We start from the raw sequence: 21,112 nt of genomic DNA, 5'->3' as shown, positions 1-21,112 counted from the left end.
GCAGGTTCTCCTGCTCCTGTAGACTTGTGGGGTGCTGTTTCTTTCTAGGAAATACAGTTCCCAGTTCCAATGTATAACATGCCACAGGATGATAACATGTGGAGACCAAAAAATGGAGGCATTATTAACAAAGTCCCCCTCCCTGACAGGCGGACTTTATTACAAAAGAAATAACACAGCCCAGAGAGGCCGTAAACATTCTGCTGCTGGAGCTGACGTCTGGCCCTGAGCCAGGCGTCTGTGTCCCACCCGGCAAAGTCACAAAGCCACACGGACGGAGCCCACGAGGCTGGCAGGAGTCACAGTGGCCACCAGGTCACTGGAGAGCAGTGGGGGTCTTGGGTGAGGTTTAGTTTTCTAATGAAACCGGAGAAAAAGAAAACTCTGGAGTGAATACGAAGTTCAGAGTCCTGCTGACTCCTAGAAAAGGGAGTCCTTTTTCCTCTTGTTAGAGGTTACAGATAAAAAATCTTGGCTTAGCGAATGTCTCACTGGAAACGAGACAGAAAAAGCATCCTCAGTTCCCCATTGTAACGTTACAATAGAAAAGCACTATCAAGGCTATTAAGGAAAAGAATTCAAGAAAACTTGCCCATTTTTTAAATGGGTGAATTTTATGGTATGTAAATGACACCCCAATAAAGCTGGTGTTTTTTTTAAGGCACAAAAGTATCACCTCCTGTTTTAGTCCAGTCAGGCTTCTGTAACAAAGTGCCACCCACAGGCATGGTGGCTTATAAGCCACAGAAACTTCTGACATTTCTGGAGGTTGGAAAATCAGGAGTCAGAGATGAGGGTGCCAGCATGGTCAGTCAGATTCTGGTCCCAGCCTGCCATGTTGCTGTGTCCTCATGGTGGGAGGGCTGAGAGAGCTCTCTGAGGTCCCTTTTATAAGGGCACTAATCCCATTCATGGGGGCTCCACCCTCATGACCTAATCACCCCCCAAAGGCACCTCCTCCTAATACCACCATCTTCGGGGGTTAAGATTTCAGTGTGGGAATTCAGGGAGGCAGGTGCAAATACCCAGTCCACCGCACCCCAGTTACCTAGTTACCAGGCTCCTGATGGCCCTGCTGGGATGAGAAAAGTCACCCAAGTTCTGGCCAGGAGGCGGAATGGGAGGCCTTGGCAGGTTAGCTGCCATCTCTCTGGGCATCCACACGTCACTGTCACTTCCTGGGAAGTCCTGTGTTTGGCCGACTGGCTGTGTCTCCCTCACCTCTTGAGGCTGGGAGCCCCCCACACGTGATACCTTGTCCAACAATTGCTTGATTGTGTGATTTCCCTGAGACCCGCCAGGCTGGAGGGGCAGCCGGGAAGGGGCTGCAGGGCAGAGCCCCTGAAGTGCCCAGGAAGGGCCAGGGGCTCTCCTTCCAAAGCGGCCCTTTGAGGACTCATTTTAATCATGACTTTGAGTGGTCAGATATTCGCATCATTTAGTACATCTTGATTGGGAAAGAAGACAAGTAAGACAAGTACTTTAGACATCTCTATCTCAAGTTGTTAAAGGGAAAATTAAGCACTTAAGGTAACTCAACTAACTCCCTGCAGAACTGGGCCACGACGGGGTGAGCCAGCCAAGCAGGGCCGCAGATGCTCTTTGTTCGGCGAGCGCGCTGTCGGCCCTGGGAGGATGTTGGGGTATTTGAGTCGAGCTGGGAGACCCCCTCCCCCACCCCTTGGCCGTTTACTGGGTTCAGGAGGTTCTGGCCCAGCGGGCCGCCCGGCCTCATTGCGGGGAAGGGGTGGGGGGCCCAGGGGCAGGCGGCGGGAGGTCAGGCGGCCCTCTGCCCACAGGACGCCCTCCAGGAGGAGTACTCCCGCACGGGCACCTTCCCCGGGACACCCATGGTGCCCCCGCGGCGGCCCTGGACGCTCGTCAACTGGCTGTTCTGGGCCTCGCTGCTGCTCTACCCGTTCTTCCGCTTCCTCGTCAACATGGTCCGCAGCGGCTCCTCCCTGACGTTGGCCAGCTTCGTCCTCGTCTTCTTCGTGGGTGAGTACGGGGCCAGCGGGGCCTGGGCAGGGGGGGGAGCATTGCGGGAGGGGCAGGGAGGAGGGAGCACTGCGCTCTCTGTGAGGACAAGGCCCGGCTGCAGATCCCGCAGGTGGACAGGCAGAAGCTCGAGCCGAGCCCAGAAACCCCAGCCTGGAGGGCTTCCGCCCGGGCGCCCCGTCCCCGTGCGCCTGCACCCCTTGTGCCTACAAGCCCCGCCAGGGACCAGGGACGAGCTCTGTCCTCCCTGGGCTCTGCTCATCAGCAAGAAAACTATTTCCTGGGTCCTAGCAGGAACCAACAAAGGCTCTTTGCTATTCAAAGTGGGTCCAGGCCTTTTTGGGGAAGTAAGTGTGGTGCGTCTCCTCGGTTGCCACCTGCATTGAGTGGAGATGTTGGGTGACTCAGTCTTTTCACTCATCCCTACGGGCTTTATTTGACCCATATGTGGTTTCAAACGACTGACGTTTCTCCATAGCCCCAAGCTTCCCTGGGCACTGCCACTTGTTTTTGAAGTGGGGCAGCCAGTTACCACTGTACATGGCCAGTGTGCAGCTTGGCTGGCCGGATGTCCAGGGGAGCTGTGGTTGCCAGGCCCCCAGTGGGATGGGGATAGAGGGTTGGACCCAGCATTTCTGCATGCAGTAGCAGGAAGGCGAAGATGCAGACCACACCCTCTGAAGGAAGCTGGGGCTCCTTGCAGATGATGGCTGGGGAGGGCTGCCCGGGTGTGTGGTGAGCAGAGGCCCAGCACTCTCCTTGGGAGACATGGGGCGTCTCCAGCTTTGGAGGAAGTGACTGCTGTCTCCCCAAGACCTCATCACCCGTGAGCCCGAGCCTTGCTACGCTTTGCCCGGAATTACTCTGTGTCTTGGTCCTCTCACAAAGCCTTTCTGCACTGGAGTCCGAGGTTCACTCTCCACAACGTCATCAACTCCACTGCACGAAGTTCTAATGCTGGGGCAGGGGCTCGTGTCCCAGCCTGTTTGGAGTTGGCCCCAGGCTGGAGGCAGCCCGCTGTAACTGACCCATGGGCTCCATGAGCCCCATACGCTGGGCGGACGCTCCATCCCAGTCGGCTCCCTGGTCTGACGGTTCGGTTTCAGCCGCTCCCCATCTTTTGCATGCGTACTGTAAACAGACTGTTGCCAGGCCCCGTGTTCGGTGCTCGGCACACCAAGGTGACTGAGACAGACGTGGGCCCTGCGCCCAAGGAGCTCACCGTGTCTGTCGTCTCCAGAGGGAGCGCTTAAACTGCAGCTTCTGCGCGCTAGACCGTGTTTTCCAGCCTCCTAGTGGTTAAACCGGGCTCTGGTGTGCGTCCTACACTTTCTCTGTTTGGGCCAAATCCTGCTGTCGGAGAAAAGGCAGGCAGGGACTTTGCTTGTCTGCTGCTCTAAAACTTGCACCAAAAGCAGTGCTGAGACATGCTGGGCGCTAAACGGGAATTGAGCTGCTGCACTGTCCAGGGCCTGGTATGTCCTTCTTTAAGCCTTGCTGAAGGGTGCTCGTAAGTTACTGCACTGCGTTCACCAAAGAGTCCTCTTTGGCCTTAGGGATCGGCACGGGAAGCAGAGGAATTCTGCAAGCCCCTGGGCACAGCGGGGTACGGCTCGCCACGTTCTGTTCACCTCCAGTGCCGAAGCATTAAAACGTGCCACCGGAACAGCCTTGCTCTGTTCTAATGTCCCCTAGTCCAGTTAGAGCCCGGCACCCATGCTCACGGGTAACTGAGGCAGGGATTATGAAGTGCACCCAAGTCAGCCGGCTCTCAGCTGAGGCCTGAGCTTTACACAGCTCCCTTCTTGGTTCCCGTCGGGCAGGTCACGCCGGGGTCCCTGCGGGCTTCTTTGGTTCCCGTCGGGCAGGTCACACTGGGGTCCCTGCGGGCTTCTTTGGTTCCCGTCGGGCAGGTCACACCGGGGCCCCCGCGGGCCTCTCCTCACCTGCCCTCCTATTTCCGCAGCTTCCGTGGGGGTCCGATGGATGATTGGTGTCACGGAAATCGACAAGGGCTCCGCCTACGGCAACATGGACAGCAAGCAGAAACACGGCGACTGACCCAGGACGCACCACCATCCAAAGGGGACCTTGGAGGACTGGTGGATGCTGCCATCGTCCTTGGAGGGACCCAGTGATGAAACTGGGTGAGCCCCTGCTGGGGAGGCAGGGGCAGGGTCTCAGCGCCAGATGGGGAGGAAATGTGCTTAAATCCTTCCCCCCGTGCTTTCGTGGGCTTCGGTTCTTTCTTTCCGTGTGAGTCTGTGTGAGCGTGTGTATGTGTGATGGGAAAGAACACGTGTGAGCGAGAATGAGGTGCGGGTGAGTGTGCTCATTCGGAGGGTACTTGAGGTGCAGGGGGAGGGCAGAGATGGGGAACACTCGGGGAGTTCCCGTCCATCCTTTGGTGCTGAGTTTTCTGTAACCCTGGATTGCCACAGACAGAGTGCAAGTCACTTTAGGGAAGATGACTAAATTATGCCTCCAAAAAAAAGAAAATTAAAGTGCTTGGCTCCTGTGTGGTGTGTTCACACAGCCCGCTCCCTCCTTCCATTCAGCCCCTGCCTTGCGTTTTGGAGTCTGGACCACGGTGCTCTGGAGGGTGCTCACAGGAGGGGCCTGGGGGGGGAAGAGGGCCCGCGGGCCGGGGTGGCTAGACGAGGCGGGTTTGCAAACGCAGGAGCCTGCAAGTGTCTGCGTGGAGACGGCAGGAGCCAGGAGGCTAGCTGAGCCGTGTCCGCAGGACACGGTGATGGGGCCCCTGGGAGGCGGCGATGGTTCCGTGGTCTCCCTGCAGTGGAGTCTCCGGCCGAAGTCCTGAAGATGTGCCCAACTTCCTGAAGAACCTCGTCTTGAAGCCGAACAGTAAAATAAAGCCCGGGTGTTCTGCAGCAATTTGAGAGATGACTTTACAACCTCTGCTCATCTCGGTAGCAAGCAGAAATTGGTCCCCAAACAAATGCAGGCTCACTTTAACAGAGGACCACGCTGGAGCCCAGGAGCTCCTCTGAGCAGGGTCAGGCTGAGCAGACACTGTGGTATGTGGTCCCCCCAGGCTTTTGTTTTCCTTCTGGAAGCCCAGACTGCCATGACGCGGAAGAACCCTGCTCCTCGGCATCTAGGACGGTCTTTGGAGTCATGGTCCACGTGCAGGAGTGCGGCAAACTGCTGCCAGTCAACAGACGCCAGATGCAGAAGAAGAACAGAGAAAAGCAGTAACGTTTCCGGAGGAGAACGAGTAGACACCACACAGCACGTGTCTCGGGCCGAGCCGCCGCAGCGCTGTGTGGGCCTGATGGGAACGTGCGCCCAGCTGGAGCCGCCTTTCTCCCTGGACTGCCCCATGCCACCCGGTACTTACCTCCTATTTTGCTGCGATTATGGAAGAAGGGATGAACGGTCCCATATAAAAGTTGGCCAAATACTATTTAAAGGCTTATTCTATTCCGAATCATGTCCCACGTTTGCTCTTAGTCACTGAGCACTTACCAAGCACAAGTGAAGTTACGAGAGGGTTTAAGAGAAGCTCTCTGCTTACAGGACCATTGATACAAATCAGCAGAAGTGAAAAGGGGAACTTCCTGGCGTAGTTGTGGGAAGAGAATGTCCGTGAGGCTGGGGTGAGTGGACTCCTACTGGAGTCCCCGAGGGCAGGGTGGGGCCTTTCCTGCCCTGCCTAAGGCCACGTGCATGAGGCCATGTGCATAAGGCCACGTGCCAGTTCCAAACGCTGCCTCCCCTCGAGCAGAGCTCCGTGGGCAGCAGCCTGGGGATAAGCACCTCAGGTGCTTAACACGACACCGTGTTCCCGCGTGTCGGCTCACACCTGGGTCGTTCTACCCTGGGTTCTCCTAGCTCCATGGGAGAAGACAGAGAAGAGCAGTCAGAAGCGCTGGCCGTGCTCTGAGCTACAAGGTTCACCCTTACGAAACCCTGCAGCTAAGTCCCTGTAAGACCTTGTGCGAGCCATTTTACCTCTGTTTTCCCAACTGTAAAATGGGGGTGATAACACCTACCTCTTGGGTTGTCTCAAGGGTGAAATGAAGCAGTATATGTGATCACATTTTAAGACTCCTAAAGCATTACATAAATAAGGGGGAAAGCTTAGAAAGTTGCCTCCACGCTGCTACTTCTCAAAAATGCTCAGACATTACCTTGGAGTGTCCAAAAATGTGTCCTTTTCCTCCATGTCATCTTCCCATTCAACAGCAGTAATCTAAGTTCTAATAACATACACCCACTCCTTCTTCCTGGAACATAAAAGGGACCCATAGACATTTAACCCGAATTGGCTCTGGGACCAAACACAAAACATAAGAAGCAAACAAAGCTGCTCACCAGTGCAGACGTGAGGGTCCAGGCTGGAGGAAGGCGGGCACAACATTCTCCTTAGGAGACCAGAGAGCGTGGGCTGCTGGGGAGAGATCCTAACGGCGTTGCAGTTGTTCGGCTCCCTCCATGAGAAAACATTGCATTTGGCGGTACAGGGACATGGTGTTCCTCCTGCCTGTTACCGTAACGGCAGAGACAAGCACCCCTCCCCGAATCCCTTCACCCTGTCCAGGTCTTGCCGATGCCACAATCTCTTCAGCAGAGAACGGTGCTGGTTCCCAGGGCGTTTACTTTTCTAAGAATTAAAAACCTGTGGATGTGAAGCCGGCTCTCTGTCCCCGAGCAGTGCGGGATGAAATACGGGCATCACGCCCTGTCTGTCTGACATCTCCATCCCATGGCAGCTCAGGTCAGCCCTGCTCAGAGGCTGCTCTGAAACCCGATGTGGAAGAGAAAGATGCAAAGTTTCCTGCAGACTGGAGATCGGTGCAGGGTCCTCCCAGGTGGTAAGGGCCATGTCCGAGACCTGCAGCTTTGAGGCAGGGAGTTTAATGCACTTCTTCTAGGAACCAAGCCCATAAAGGGACTTTCTTTATTTAGAAAACACCAACCATCTGAGATGAGTTTAAGGAAGGTGGACTGATTCTGTGACTGACATGGAGGAAAAGCGGATGCACGTTCTGAGTTAGTCGGCCACCTTGTTTACCTTTTGTAGAGAGACCACAGTTTGCCTTTTTCCTAGGATCACACAGTCGTACTGGAGTATCTCCTGACTGCTGTATTCTCTAAAGAAACCCTTGTTAAAAAAAAAAAAAAAGCTACTGATGAATGTGTTTTTCTAATATATGCTGAGTGGGTCTGAAAGACAGTGATTTAGATGTAATACTCAGTAACTGCAGCCAAAACGTAGAAATAGCTGATGTGACAGACACACACCAGACCCCGCTGGTTTCTGGTTTCTCTCCTGGTGGAGTGGAACAGTGGCCTGGCTGGTCCCCAAGCCAAACAGATTAGGCTTTCAGAGGCTTTAAGAACTTACCTGTAAACATGGACAGAAGCGAGAAGGCATCCGTGGAGGGACCTGTTCAAAACAAGAGGTTTCATCCAGCACTGTCTAAAGCGCTAGTCAGACTTTGCTCAGGGTTGCCGGGTTAGAGCGGGAAGAACAAACCCTCTGGCGACCGCCAGTCTGCCGGGTGACACAGGAGGGTTGCCAGTGCCACTCTTTCCTGCCGCGGAAGCAGCATGGGCTCCGACTGTGCCTGCCGCTGGCCGTGTACCGCCCCTCCTGCCTAGAGCTTCTCGGAAGGGCACCCACCAGTGTGACCCTCCTGTTTACTCTGTGACACGTCACTCAGGTTGTCCTGTTCAGTGTCACCTCCTTCAGCAACAGTGCTTCCAACGCCTTAACCGTGTAGTTCCAGCGCGCTGTTTACAGAGCACAAAATAAAGAAGCTGGAACGCATGTGTTCACTGACGCGCTGGCCCTGCCTTCCTGCTACGGTGGGTGGGACGGGGCTGAGCTGCAGATTGGGCAGCCGGTCTTTCTCCAAACAAACAAGCAAGCGGTCTTCCCAGGGCCAGTCCCTCTGCCCTCCGAAACGACCCCGACCCCCTACAGAAGGCTGAGGGCCTCGGCTCTCACCGGGTCACCTGAGCCGCAGCGCCGGACCTGGCAACTACGAACGAGCGGGTGCCCCGAGCTCTCCGAGGCTGCATCTCACACTCCTGCATCCCTGGCATGGGCTTTGAGTATTTCCAGAGCTTCCAATAAATTTAAATGAAAACCAAGCACTTCGGATGCCCCGAGGCTCCCTGTCCTGCTACACTGGCATCCAAGGCACCGGGCGGACACCTGACGGGAGGCGACTGAGCACACACTCCTGTTTCTCTTCATCTGTGACATCTGAGACCATTCACAGCATTCGCCACCAACTGGTATCTGTTTATGACATTCAGCTGTTGGAAATGACCATTATTTTGGTCAGAAAGAGCAGAATATCAGAACTTCACCTCAATAGCTAACGTATGTCCCCTCAGTGTCACCTCCGCGGGGGCAGGGCGGGCCCCTGGGCCCCTCACACAGGGTCACAGTGAGCAGCCATGAAGGGACACTGGTTCAGAGGCTTTAAGAATCGACTTTCAATTGTCTTCTTTTGACTCCCTTTCCTAAAGTAAAAATAAAAATCTTTCTCAAGCACAATTAGGCCAAAGTAAAACTGGTCAACCCTCTGAACTTCAGCTGTCAGTGAAGAAAGCACCGCGTTTCTCCAGTGAAGGATAAGCAGTTCCAAAGCAGGCATTCCTCAGCCCCTGCAGCCTTGTCCTATTTGAATATTACGGTTATGAACTGATTAAACAAACGACAGTAAGCCCTTACTTAGATCTTCGCAGTAGCTAGAAAATATCTCCTGGGGCTCTACTGGTGAAGCTTTTCACTGAGTGAGACTCATACAATTTTTACCTTTAATATTTTTTTTATACAGTCTTGTTTCACATGCTGGAGTGACTAAAGAGTTTTGAAATTTCTGGCAACTATGTTCTTTTGAATTTTAAGGAGGTAAGCAGTATGAACAAAAAGTTAGGGTTGCTGAATAATAATAATTTCCTTTGGAAGGCGGGTAGGAAACCACTAAAGCTGCGCATGTGTTAGGAAGAAGTCACTCTCAAACAGGAATGATTTAAATGGATAAGAAAAAAATCACCTAATATAGGGAAAGAGCCGTGCCTCTAGAATTTATAATAGTTGACTCAAGAAGAAAAAAAGTGATGTGATGAAATGGCAGGCTGCTGGAGCATGTGACTAGAGGACCCGTCCCAGAGTAGAAGATTGGTGACCCTTTTGATGTTAAATCAGGATGAGGCTGGGAATTTAACAGGCTGTTGGGCTACAGGGAGGGTGAAAAATTCCAAGCAGCACAGAAGTTTCTATCATGCCATTAAATGAGTGATTTGCAAGGCAGTGACTTTAGACACTGCAGCTAATAAGGGAGTTACCTGCTTCAACACGCTGGTAGGAACAAGCTCATTGATTTTGGAAAAATATGCGATCCTCCACTTACTAGGGGAAAAGGCATATGCTTCAAGGGCCAGAGCTGCCCTTGTGTAGGCAGACGTGCACTGTTGGGTAGCCACAGCTCAGACTCCTCCTGGAGCTGCCTTCAGCACCTGTGCACAAGCCCACGGGAGCCGCCCTGTTAGCGCACAGCACCCGGCCTCAGTTCTGACCTGATGAGTGAATAATTCACCTTTTCAGGGCAGTATATAGACATATGAATAAGGTAGCATTACACATGGCCTTTGAAAGCTTATACTCTTTTGTATAAGTTCTACTGGCCTAGGAAAATGATGTTTCTTAATTTTGCTTAGTGATCTAGAGCAGCATTAAGCAAACTAAGACCCACTTGCTGCTTGTTTTGTAAATAAAGTTTTATTGGAACCCAGCCACATCTAGTCATATACGTGTTGCTATGGCTGCTTTTATGCTACATCAGCAGGGTTGAGTAGTTGCAACCGAGATCCTATAGCCTGCAAAGCCAAGAATATTCAGTCTCTGGCCCTTTACAGAAAAGGTTTGCTGACCTCACTCTAGAGAACATAATGTCAGTAGTTGAGGCTGCTATTTTAGAAGAAAAAGGAAAATCTACCCCCTGCTTTTACATTACATTTTTTAAACTATCCTTACAATATGTTCAAGATACATGCTCTATTTGTAAACTATATATATAAAAGGAAATGATCTTGTGGATTATTTTTACAATAATTTTTACCTTCACCATCTTCTATCTTAAGAAACAAAACGAAACGAAACAAAAGGCAAATTAAACCCAAAGCATGCAGAAAGAAGGAAATAATAAAGATTAGTGTGAGGGAAAAAAATGAAATGGAACCCAGAAAAACAATAAAGGATATTAATGAAACAAGAATTGATTCTCTGAAAAGATCTGAGTAAGAAAACACAAAATACTAAAATCAGGACTAAAGAAGTAGACATCACTACCAACCTTACAGAACTTAAAAGTATTACTGAATTATTAATTAATTCCCACAAAGAAACCCAGGCACAGTTGGTTTCACTAGTGAATTCTACCAAACATTTAAAGAAGTATGGTAAATAATACCAGTTCTTCACAATCTCTAAGAGGAAAACATCCCGACTCATTGTATGAGGCCAGCATTATCCTGATACCAGAGCCAGACAATCACAAGAAATGAAAACTACACAGCAATATCCCTCATGTAATACAGAGGCAAAAGTCCTCAACAAAACATTACAAATTGCAATAGCAATACAAAGACGGGATTATAAAGAATGATCAACTAGGATGCATCCCAGGAATGCAAGGTTGGCTTAATATCCAAAAATCAACTGATGTAGTACACCATATTAATAAAGCACAAAAATCATCTGATCATCTCAACAGATCAGAAAGAACATTTGACAAAATCAAACATCTAGTCATGATAAAAACTCTCAGTAGGGCTTCCCTGGTGGCGCAGTGGTTGAGAGTCTGCCTGCCGATGCAGGGGACATGGGTTCGAGCCCTGGTCTGGGAGGATCCCACATGCCGCGGAGCGACTGGGCCCGTGAGCCACAATTACTGAGCCTGCACGTCCGGAGCCTGTGCTCCGCAGCAAGAGAGGTTGCGATAGTGAGAGGCCCGCGCACCGCGATGAAGAGTGGACCACGCTTGCCACAACTAGAGAAAGGCCTCGCACAGAAACGAAGACCCAACGCAGCCATAAATAAATAAATAAACAAAACAAAAAAACCCTTGATATTTTAAAAAATAATAATAAATTAAAAAAAAAAAAACTCTCAGTAAACCAGGAAAAGAAGGAAACATCTTCAACCTGATAAAGGGCACTTACCAAAACCCCACAACTAACACCATAAATTAAAAGAATGAATGTTGCCACCTAAGGTCAAAATCATGACAAGAATTTTATTCTCACCAGTGCTGTTCAACATTGTACTGGACGGAGGATCTAGCCAGTGCAATTAGTCAAGAAAAAATATATAAGGCATCCAGATTGTAAAGGAAGAAGAAACACTGTCTTTATTCTTGGATGATATGATCTTACATGTAGAGAATTCTATGGAGTCTACAAAACAACTACTAGAGCTATTAGGCAAGTTCAGCAAGGCCATGGGATAAAAGACCAATATACAAAAATCAACTGTACTGATATACTAGCAATGAACAATCTGAAAAGAAATTCAGAAAATACTTTCATTCACAATAGCATGAAACGAATAAAATACTTAGAAACAGACTTAAAAAGTTCAAGAATTGTACACTGAATTACAAAGCACTGCTGAGAGAAATTAAAGATCCAAATAAATGGAGAGCTGTCCTGTTCATGAATTGGGAAACGTAATATTGTTAAGATAACAATACTCCCCACATTGTTCTATATTTTCAATGCAATCTATCAAAATCCCAGCTGATTTTTTTTTGGTGGGGGTTGGGGGGAGAACAGAAATTGACAAGCTGATCCTAAAGTTCACTGGGAAATACAAATGACCCAGAATAGCCAAAACAATCTTGAAAAAGCAGAACCAAATTGAAGAACTCACACTTCCCAACTTCAAAATTTACTATAAAGCTATGTTAGTCAAGGCAGTGTGGTTCTACATAAGACAGCTATATAGATCAACGGAACAGAATTGAGAGTCCAGAAATAAACCCCTAGATTTATAGTCAACTGATTTCAACAAGGATGCCAAAGCAATTCAATGGAGAAAGAACAGTCTTTTCCACAAATGAATGCTGGGTCTAATAAATATCGACATGCAAAAGTATGAACCTGGACCCTTATCTGATGTGATACACAAACGTTAACTAAAAATAGATGATAGACCTAAATATAAGAGCTAAAACTATAAGACTCTTAGAAGAAACTATAGGTGTAAATCTTCATGATCTTGAGTCAAGTCATGATTTCTTAGATAGGATATCAAGAGCACATGCAATAAAGAACAAGTTGATAAACCAGACTTCAAAGTTTTAAACTTCTGTACTTCAGAAGAAACCATTAAAAATGTGAAAAGACAAGCCACAGACTGGGGGAAAAAACAAACATTTGCAAATCAAATATCTAGTAAAGACTTGTATCCAGAATATATAAAAATCTCTCACAACTCAATAAGAAGACAAATAACCCAATATAAAAATGGGCAAAAGATTCACATAGACACTTCACCAAAGAAGATATATGAATGGCCAACAAGCACAAGAAATGCTCACCATGGTCAGAGAAATGCAGATCAAAAGTACAATGAGATAACACTTGACATCTACTAGAATGGCTATTACAAAAAGAAAGACAATATTAAGTGTTGGCAAAGGTATGGAGAAGCTAGAACTCTCTTGTGTTGCTGGTTGGGAATTAAGACAATGCAGCCACTTTGGAAGCAGTTTGACAGTTTGTTAAAAAACTGAACATGGATTTACCATATGAGCCAGCAGTTCCACTCTCAAGAGAAAGGAAAATATAGGTCCACACAAAGACTTGTATGCAAGTGTTCAGAGCAGCATCATTCATAATAACCAAAAAGTGGAAGTAGTAAATGAATAAATAAATCATGTGGCATATCCATACAGCGGAATAATATTCAGCAATGAAAAGGAATGAAGTATTAACACAATGCTGTAACATGCATAAACCTTAGAATTATCATACTAAGTGAAAGAAGCCAGACACAAAAGACCATTATATTAAATGTCCAGAACAGGCACATCTATAGAGACAGTAAGTGGCTCAGTGGCTGCCTAAGGCTGGGGGTAGGAGTGACGAGTGCCTGCAAATGGACAAGAGCTTTCTTTCTGGGGTAATGGAATTGTTCTAAGGTGGATTATGATGATGGCTGTACACTATATAACTATCCTAAAAATCACTGAACTGTATACTTTAAATATTACATATTGGTAAATTATACCTCAAAAAGCCATTTAAAAACACTGAAAAAAAATTCTACTGAAAAAAAAAAATCTAAGTGTCTGTATAAATCCTTCCGTGATGCCAGCTTTCTCAAGGACATTAATTTCTATGTGAGGGGACCTACTACTCTGGAGGGAAGGTGAATACAGAACCTACTTGAGAAATTACTTGTCCAGAGTCAGCTGCTACGTGTAAGGAATGAGTCAGATATCTTCTAAAAAGATTTCAGGAAGCTTTAAGGTCAATCTTTAAAAAAATTTAATAGCAGAAAGAAAGAAAAGAACACCATCAATGACATATAATTTGGGCTGTTTTAGAAAACTAACTGCTGAAATATTTACATTCTGAAAAAGATGCTTTCTTGTCAAGAGATTATTCAGCAGTATTTACATTGACCCAGTACCTATACATCTTGATATGAAAATAAACTGAGCCGCCAACATGTGATAACAAGGCTTAAACTTTTATCTGTTATAAACTTGCAGTTAATATACAAAGATTTAAAAGGGCCTCTTACATCCTTAGTGTTGTTTCATTTCTCTCTTTCCCTTTGCAGCAAGGAGATTCTAGACCCTAAAGGAACTCCTAACCCAGCGCCCACCTTCAGCACACTTGATTGTACCCCTTCTGTTGAGGAACACATGAGTGACAAGGACAGACCTCTGTATCAGATAATGTGTTGGCTCTGAAGCTGATAACCATTAAAAGACAATATAACTGAGCTTTCCTAAAATAAACCATTTATTGAAAAAAGAACCTTTTTCTTAAATTTCATTAATCAGCCTTTTGCATAACAAACCTGTGGCTTGCCAACAACAACAACAACAGGTAAGGTTTCACAGTCAGTGCACTCGACAAACAAGAGATTAACAAGGCCCAGGACGCCTGATAACACTACAACTGCTTTTGAACCTAGAAAGGTCAAAAATACTACACTGATGTCACGGTTCTCAGTCACCCAAGAAACAGAGGTGACGGAGGTGATGGTCCGTGTACAGTAGTAATGGCACTTAACATGCAGCTTCTTTACCTCGTGGACACCATCACTCAGGAAGGCCCCGTGCCACGTCGAACAAACGGGAGCAGCAGGAGAAGTGACGCTTGTCACCTGTGCAGTCTTCAGTCTTGGAAGGTTAAAAAGGCTTATACTGCTTCTCAGCACAGTCTTTATGTAAATATTACATACAGTAGTGATTAAGAGAATTTTCCGAGTACACACACTACTAGGCCACAGACTGATTAGCTTCATTCTTCATCTGTGCAAACCTGTGAGGAAGGCAGGAGAGAGCTGAACCCTATTCATGCCACATGTAAGATTTACAGGTAAGTCGTATCAGTGCATCTTGATGCTCCCAGCACTGTGCCTGGCACAGAGCAAAGCCGTAATCAATGCAATGAAATGTCAGTGCTAAGTTACTGCTCTATGAATTGACTATTGAAAGCATTTTTAAGAATGTATTTGTGGGGCTTCCCTGGTGGCGCAGTGGTTGAGAGTCCGCCTGCCGATGCAGGGGACACGGGTTCGAGCCCTGGTCTGGGAAGATCCCACATGCCACAGAGCAACTAGGCCCGTGAGCCACGACTGAGCCTGTGCTCCTCAACAAGAGAGGCCGCGATAGTGAGAGGCCCGCGCACCGCAATGAAGAGTGGCCCCCGCTCGCCGCAACTAGAGAAAGCCCTCACACAGAAACGAAGACCCAACACAGCCAAAAATAAATAAATAAAATTTTTTTTAAAAAAGGGCTTAATACATTAAAAAAAGAACATATTTGTACAATGTCAATAAAAATTGCTTATATACTTTATAAAGAATACATTTTTATTTAATTACAAATCCCTAATATCTATGCAGCATATCCAGCTACTGATTACTTAATTTCACTCACCCAGAAATAATGTGACCCCTCTCTTGAATCTTCCTTTCCTGTATCAGGAGCTCCTCTGCAGGACCCTGTAAATGTTTTCTCCAGGTTTCCACTCTCATTCCATGTCTCCTCTAAATGCTCTCCCAGCAATATTTCTCTCTCTCAAATCCGTATCCTATCCCAGTTCTCTCGAGTGCCAGTCCAAAATATCCAAATGCCTGTCTAATATCCCCCAACAGATATTCCAAATACGCCTCGAACTCAATCTACCAAAGAGGAGACCATCATCTCCCGACGCAACCCTCAACCAGATGCCCTCTTTACCTGTCTTGGCAAATGGAATCTCGATAACCTGGTGACACAAGCCAGAGCCCGGGAGCCGTCCTGGACTCCTCCCCGTCACGCACCCTTCACATCCCATCAGTTACTCACTCAGGGCCATTCTCACTCCTATATACGGCTGGTGACTCACCCCTGACCTCCCACTCCCAGCCCAGCAGCTGTGTCAGCAGCTTCCCAACTAGCCTCTCACCTCCAGAGTGACTGTTCTAAAACACAATTTAAGCATGTCATGCTTACAATAAAACTGAAATCCCTTCATGTGGTCCCTGCTTACTTTCCCAGCCTTATGTTTTGCCACTTTCCACATCCTGTGCTCCATCAGTATGTCCCGATACACAGTTCTTTGGGTGCTTCACCCTCTTAGCAGTGAGCCTTTCCATGTCTCTTCCATTCTGTCCGCCATACTCCTCCCTGCGTTTCCTGACCTGGCTAAACCCTCCCAAACAGCTCAGGCATCTCACTCTAAAGAAAGTTAATAGGGACTTTCTTAACCACTGCGCCACCAGGGAAGGATCCGCCTGCCAATGCAGGGGACCCGGGTTCGAGCCCTGGTCCGAGAAGATCCCACATGTCGAGGAGCAACTAAGCCTGTGCGCCACAACTACTGAAGCCCACGCGCCTAGAGCCCAGGCTCCGCAACGAGAAAAGCCACCGCAATGAGAAGCCCGCGCACCTCAACGAAGAGTAGCCCCCGCTCACCACAAGGAAGACCCAACACAGCCAAAAATAAAAAGAGTAAAAAGAAAAAAAGAGTAATAGCTGGGATTACCCGACTGGATTAAATTCCTCTTTTCAGTGACCCTACAACATGGCATATATACCATTATCACAGCTCTTAACATAATGCTTAGTCATTACTCCCCTGTCTCTACTCTCCCAGTAGAGGTTTGTTGTTACTAACCTGTGTACTCTAAAAGAGGGAAAATTGTGCCTTTCATCCAGCCCCATTTAAAATTCCATTTAATAGTCCCAAGTGCACCTCAAACCATCCAAATGGATCAAGGAGGAGAACCTCGACGAACATTTTCCAAAAGAAAAAACATACAAAATTCCCCAGCATAATACATTTAGTTTCTTCCCATTTCAGATATAGATATTTTATATTTAAGTCTCCAAATTTCCTTAAGTGCCAGATGCGATCAAAACTCAAATACTTAAACAAGGAGAGGGCTACACAACAATCTGCCAAACCTTGACGAAGGAATGGTCGAGGAGCTGGCTGGCCGTCCACCTCATCCTGGGCTCGCTTTCTAGGCAGTGAGAAAGGAAGTCCTTTCCTTCTGGGCTTAATCTTTCAGGGATTGGTGGCTTATGCCCCATTCCCACTTTGTACATAATCTGAAAGTTGTGCTCATATTCATGCCAAGGTCTCTAAAAACAGAAAAAAAAAATCAGGTTTCAATACTACATGGCCATACAGAAATGCAACTGCCCAATCTCTTTTTAGGCATCTCAACGTTGATACATATTGAGGCCGGCAAACTTTTACTTAAAGGGCCAAACAGTAACTATTTTAGGCTTGCAGGCCATATGGTCTCTGTCACACCTATTCAATTCTCCCACTGTAGCGTGAAAGCAGCCTTAGGCTATAATATAATAAAGGAATGGGTATGACCATGTGCCAATAAAACTTTATTTACAAAACCAGGTGGTGAGCATAGTCTGCCTACCCCATTTAGGTGTCCAATTAGTCCAGTATTATCTAGATGCCATCATCATGTAAATAAAAAATGTAACATAAAATAATATAAAAATGTCAAACAAAATTCAACAGCTATCATACAGGGATGTTTAATATGCCACACTGTTGAATAATCGGCATCCAATTATTGATAATTTGCAAAGCTTAGATTATTTTATTATGATTACAGGGAAATGAGATTCATGGGGGAAAGGACTGAGTTTGTACGGCATTCTAATTTGTGGACCATCGTTTAGTTATTGAGATATATGTTCTTCAATGTGAGAACTTGTTCTTTTTCTAATGCATGGCTTGACTGAAATAACAGATATCATGGGCATCTTTCTATGTTAACGCTAATAGAAATAATATTAGCTAATAGTTACTAAGCACTTATTTTCAGCAGCTGCGAGGTATAGCTATATAATAATTTCCTACTAGTAACACTTAAGAGGTTTCTAACTTTTTTGCTTTATGAGTAATGGCTACACCCCCACACACGCTGTGCCTCTATATATTTGTAGAATTTTTCATTAGTGGTGTGTCTTCATCAGAAGATCAATTTTCAGATACTGTGTCATACACAACAGTTTCACTGCCCTGCAAACGCTTGTGCTCTACCTATCTGTCCTTCCCTCCCTCTCCCAGAGGCCCTGGCAACCACTGATCTTTTACTGCCTTTATCGTTTTGCCTCTTCTGGAATGTCATATAGTTGGAATCATACGGTACGTGGTGTTTTCAGATTGGCTTGTTTCTTTTTTTGGCCATGCCTCGAGTCTTGCAGGATCTTAGTTCCCCGACCAGGTATCGAACCCGCACCCTCAGCAGTGAAAGTGCCGAGTCCTAACCACTGCACCAGCAGGGAATTCCCCAGATTGGTTTCTTTCACTTAGCAATATGCTTTTTTTTTTTTTTGCGGTACGCGGGCCTCTCACTGTTGTGGCCTCTCCCGTTGCGGAGCACAGGCTCCGGACGCGCAGGCTCAGCGGCCGTGGCTCACGGGCCCAGCCGCTCTGTGGCATGTGGGATCTTCCCGGACCAGGGCACGAACCCGTGTCCCCTGCATCGGCAGGCGGGCTCTCAACCACTGCACCACCAGGGAAGCCCAGCAATGTGCTTTTAAGGTTTCTCCATGTCATTTCACGGCCCAATTTCTTTTGGTTGCTGTACAGTATTCCCTCACGTAGATTACCACAGTTTATCCATTTGAAAGATATCTTGGTGGCTTCCAAGTTTTGGCTATTATGAATAAAGCTGATACGGGCATTCTTGTGCCAGTCTTTGTGGAGACATAAGTTTTCAACTTCCTGTTTCTTTTCACAGCTGCTTAATTCTGTGTTTTGAGAATTATGCTTTTTTTTGTTCCTCTGAGGAATTCTCTAAGTCATGTATGTTATAAATATTTGGTCCCTAGTTTGTCACTTGTCTTAACTTACTTATCTTTTGACGGGTCATGTTCTCTATTTTGCAGGAAATGTGTCCACAGTATTCATAATGACAGTAAGACCACAGTTACTGCTCTGTTAACGTAAAGTGCCCTCCTCAGGTCCCCCTGCCCCCGGTGCAGGCTCTGCTCACCTTGCCAGTCACCATCTCTATGACGACACACCCCAGACTCCAGATGTCGGCCGCACGCCCGTGGCCTTCTCCTTTGGCGCGAGTGATGACTTCTGGGGCCATGTATGCTTTAAAAGTCACAGATATGGTGATAAGAATGGGTTATAAATATAGCACCATGTAGTACGAGAGCCAAGCAATACACTAATGTCGCTTAATATTCCACATAGAAGAAACAACTAATTTGTTCGGGGGTGGGGGGGGGAGGAACTTTCTCTGAATTACATACTAAGAAACATCAAAACTTGAAAATAAATATTTCAAATCAATTTCTCGGATGGACATTTTAGGAGCCAAAATATCTTCTAAAAGACAATTCTGAACATGCAAATATTCAGGTAAATTGTATCTGCAATGAGAATATGAAATTTAACCTGCAAAGGAGGATGTAGAATTTTATGACGTGTTTCTAAACAGTCAAATAATCACCATTTAAACATGTTGTTTTGACTAGAATAGTTTTAATAAACCCAACGTGAATGACAAGGTTTTTCTGGGAAGAAAAGAGGCCTTTCTTCCCTCCTTTAAGTCTGAGGGAGAAAAGTGATTTCCCAATCTGACAAGCGCTTTCAGGGGTGGCTCCTCCCCCATCTGGTTAGATGCCCTCACCTGCTCTCCACGTCTGCTGACCAGGAGGAAAAGGGAAAGCCGGGGTCCCAGCACACTGGAGTAAGCCCCGATGCAAAGACAGATCTAGCCGGACCCACCTGCTGTCCCCAGCGTGCTATTCACCTCCCCAGGCATGGTCTGAGCATTGTTTTTAAGCTTTACTGAACATCCAAAATCTCCCAGCTTGATCAGTCCAGATGAGGTAAGGAAGATGTTGGCACCTAACAAGAAATAAGGAGTTGTGAGCCTCTACAACACAACGCAGGCACTTTAAAGTTTACACGGTAACCTGAACCATCAGGAACTTGATTCACAGAAGTTATAAAGACTTACGAAACTTCACTTGCAAAGTGTAATCATAGAAAGATTTTAAGCCTTACTCACAAATGTTAAAACACAGCGAAGACACTTTAGTATCAGTGCAGATAGCTCTGACCAATACATTCTGAACTGAAATACACGCATAAATTCTAACATTAAAAACCCAGGGAGATACTTAAAGAGAAAGTACACATAAAACACAAATGCTTGTGGCCACAGTCCCTGAAAATTAAGTTTATATATGATCAGCAGCGCCTGCAACAGAAAGCAACGTGTAGACAAGACCTGGCACACACGATGCTGGTCTGCAGAGCTGTACCCGAGGCCACCATTGGACTGATTTCAGACTGCCTGAAAAGCACGTTCTGTGACTGTCTCACATCTCCGCAAGCGGTACACAGGCCCGGCCTGTACTCCAGTTGGAACCCGGGGTTACCGCTCATCTCCCAGGGCGGCTCTGCCTCCTCCAGAGGCTACCGGCCGCAGCCACTCCAACCGAGTGGCACGGCTCAGCGCTACGTGTCGACGGCACCTCCTTCCAAAAGTGACACGGAGCCCCTCACTTTAGACAGCAAGCCACGCGATGAGCTGCGATCCGCTGGTCCTCACAGCCTGAGGAGCGCACGGCGCTAACTGCGTGATTCCGGAGCCAGCTCCCAGGCCCACACTCTCAGACACGAGGAGCTATAAAGAATGTCCCAAGGATGCACGTGGGCGGACTTGACTCAGGGACTCTGAGGGATTCTCTTTATGGCCGTGGCCAACGACATGAAGGTACCATTCCATGAGCATGGAATCTGTGTCAGAACAACTGGAAACAGGCAATGCCATGGCCTGACCCAGAGCCATTGAAGCAAATGCCCAGAATGATCCCAGACAGCAAAGCAATGCGGCGGACGGGTGGGCAGGCAGCAGGACTGGGGCATGCTGGGGATTCAGGAGGAGCCGCCTTAGAGAGCGCGGACAATCCTTCCACCCAGCAGAGCAGGTGAGGGGTAACCCAGCCCGCTCTGAGGTGAATGCCTGGTCTGAAGTCCGGCCATTCTAGAATCAACCTGTTTAGGCCTCAGATTATGGGACAGAGTGGAATCCTTCAGTCTAGGGCCATTAGAGACAAAGCTAATTTGTCACTTTAATTATCCCCAAGACTCCCAAATACAGAGGTCAGGGGCACGGTGTGGTTAAAGTAAACGCAAGAGGGACGGTTCTGGGACAGAAGCATGGCTACTCACCACACGTGAGAAGGGAACAGAACTTTTAGTCAGCGTGACCAAATCGATCTTTAGCAGAACTCTACACTGGAGGAGGGTGCTGTAAATAAACCCCGTCCACGTCTCCCCAAGCTCAGCTGCACATCGTAACTTACACCGGCATTCCTGATTCACCGTCACTTTACATATT

General features: G+C 47.4%; 2 protein-coding genes across 26 annotated transcripts in view; one reads left to right on the top strand and one right to left on the bottom strand.

Moving 5' to 3' along the window:
• Positions 1-16,532, top strand: part of LOC101328244 (1-acyl-sn-glycerol-3-phosphate acyltransferase delta) — a 1,425,233-nt gene extending 1,408,701 nt beyond the window's left edge. For 11 of the 18 annotated variants that reach the window (XM_073789810.1, XM_033867948.2, XM_073789807.1 and 8 more), the window contains 2 exons: positions 1,800-1,998; positions 3,965-4,516. In XM_073789810.1, the coding sequence (XP_073645911.1) occupies positions 1,800-1,998; positions 3,965-4,059 (294 nt within the window). In that variant the 3' untranslated portion in view covers positions 4,060-4,516. Of the gene's footprint in view, positions 1-1,799; positions 1,999-3,964; positions 4,517-13,831 lie in introns of those variants that run through there. The other 7 variants (XR_004529329.2, XM_033867950.2, XR_012324969.1 and 4 more) reach the window with 4 other exon arrangements.
• Positions 13,516-21,112, bottom strand: part of MAP3K4 (mitogen-activated protein kinase kinase kinase 4) — a 117,998-nt gene continuing 110,401 nt past the window's right edge. For all 8 annotated transcript variants that reach the window (XM_033867943.2, XM_033867944.2, XM_019951484.3 and 5 more), the window contains 4 exons: positions 19,489-19,611; positions 18,743-18,849; positions 16,674-16,853; positions 13,516-14,541 (listed from right to left, as the gene is read on the bottom strand). In XM_033867943.2, coding sequence (XP_033723834.1) covers positions 14,521-14,541; positions 16,674-16,853; positions 18,743-18,849; positions 19,489-19,611 — 431 coding nt within the window. In that variant the 3' untranslated portion in view covers positions 13,516-14,520. The remainder of the gene's footprint in view (positions 14,542-16,673; positions 16,854-18,742; positions 18,850-19,488; positions 19,612-21,112) is intronic.

The sequence above is a fragment of the Tursiops truncatus genome, chromosome 12 (assembly GCF_011762595.2).
Source record: "Tursiops truncatus isolate mTurTru1 chromosome 12, mTurTru1.mat.Y, whole genome shotgun sequence".
Classification (NCBI taxonomy): domain Eukaryota; kingdom Metazoa; phylum Chordata; class Mammalia; order Artiodactyla; family Delphinidae; genus Tursiops; species Tursiops truncatus.
Note: the sequence above shows the minus strand (reverse complement) of the source record. Positions and strands in the feature narration are given on the sequence as shown.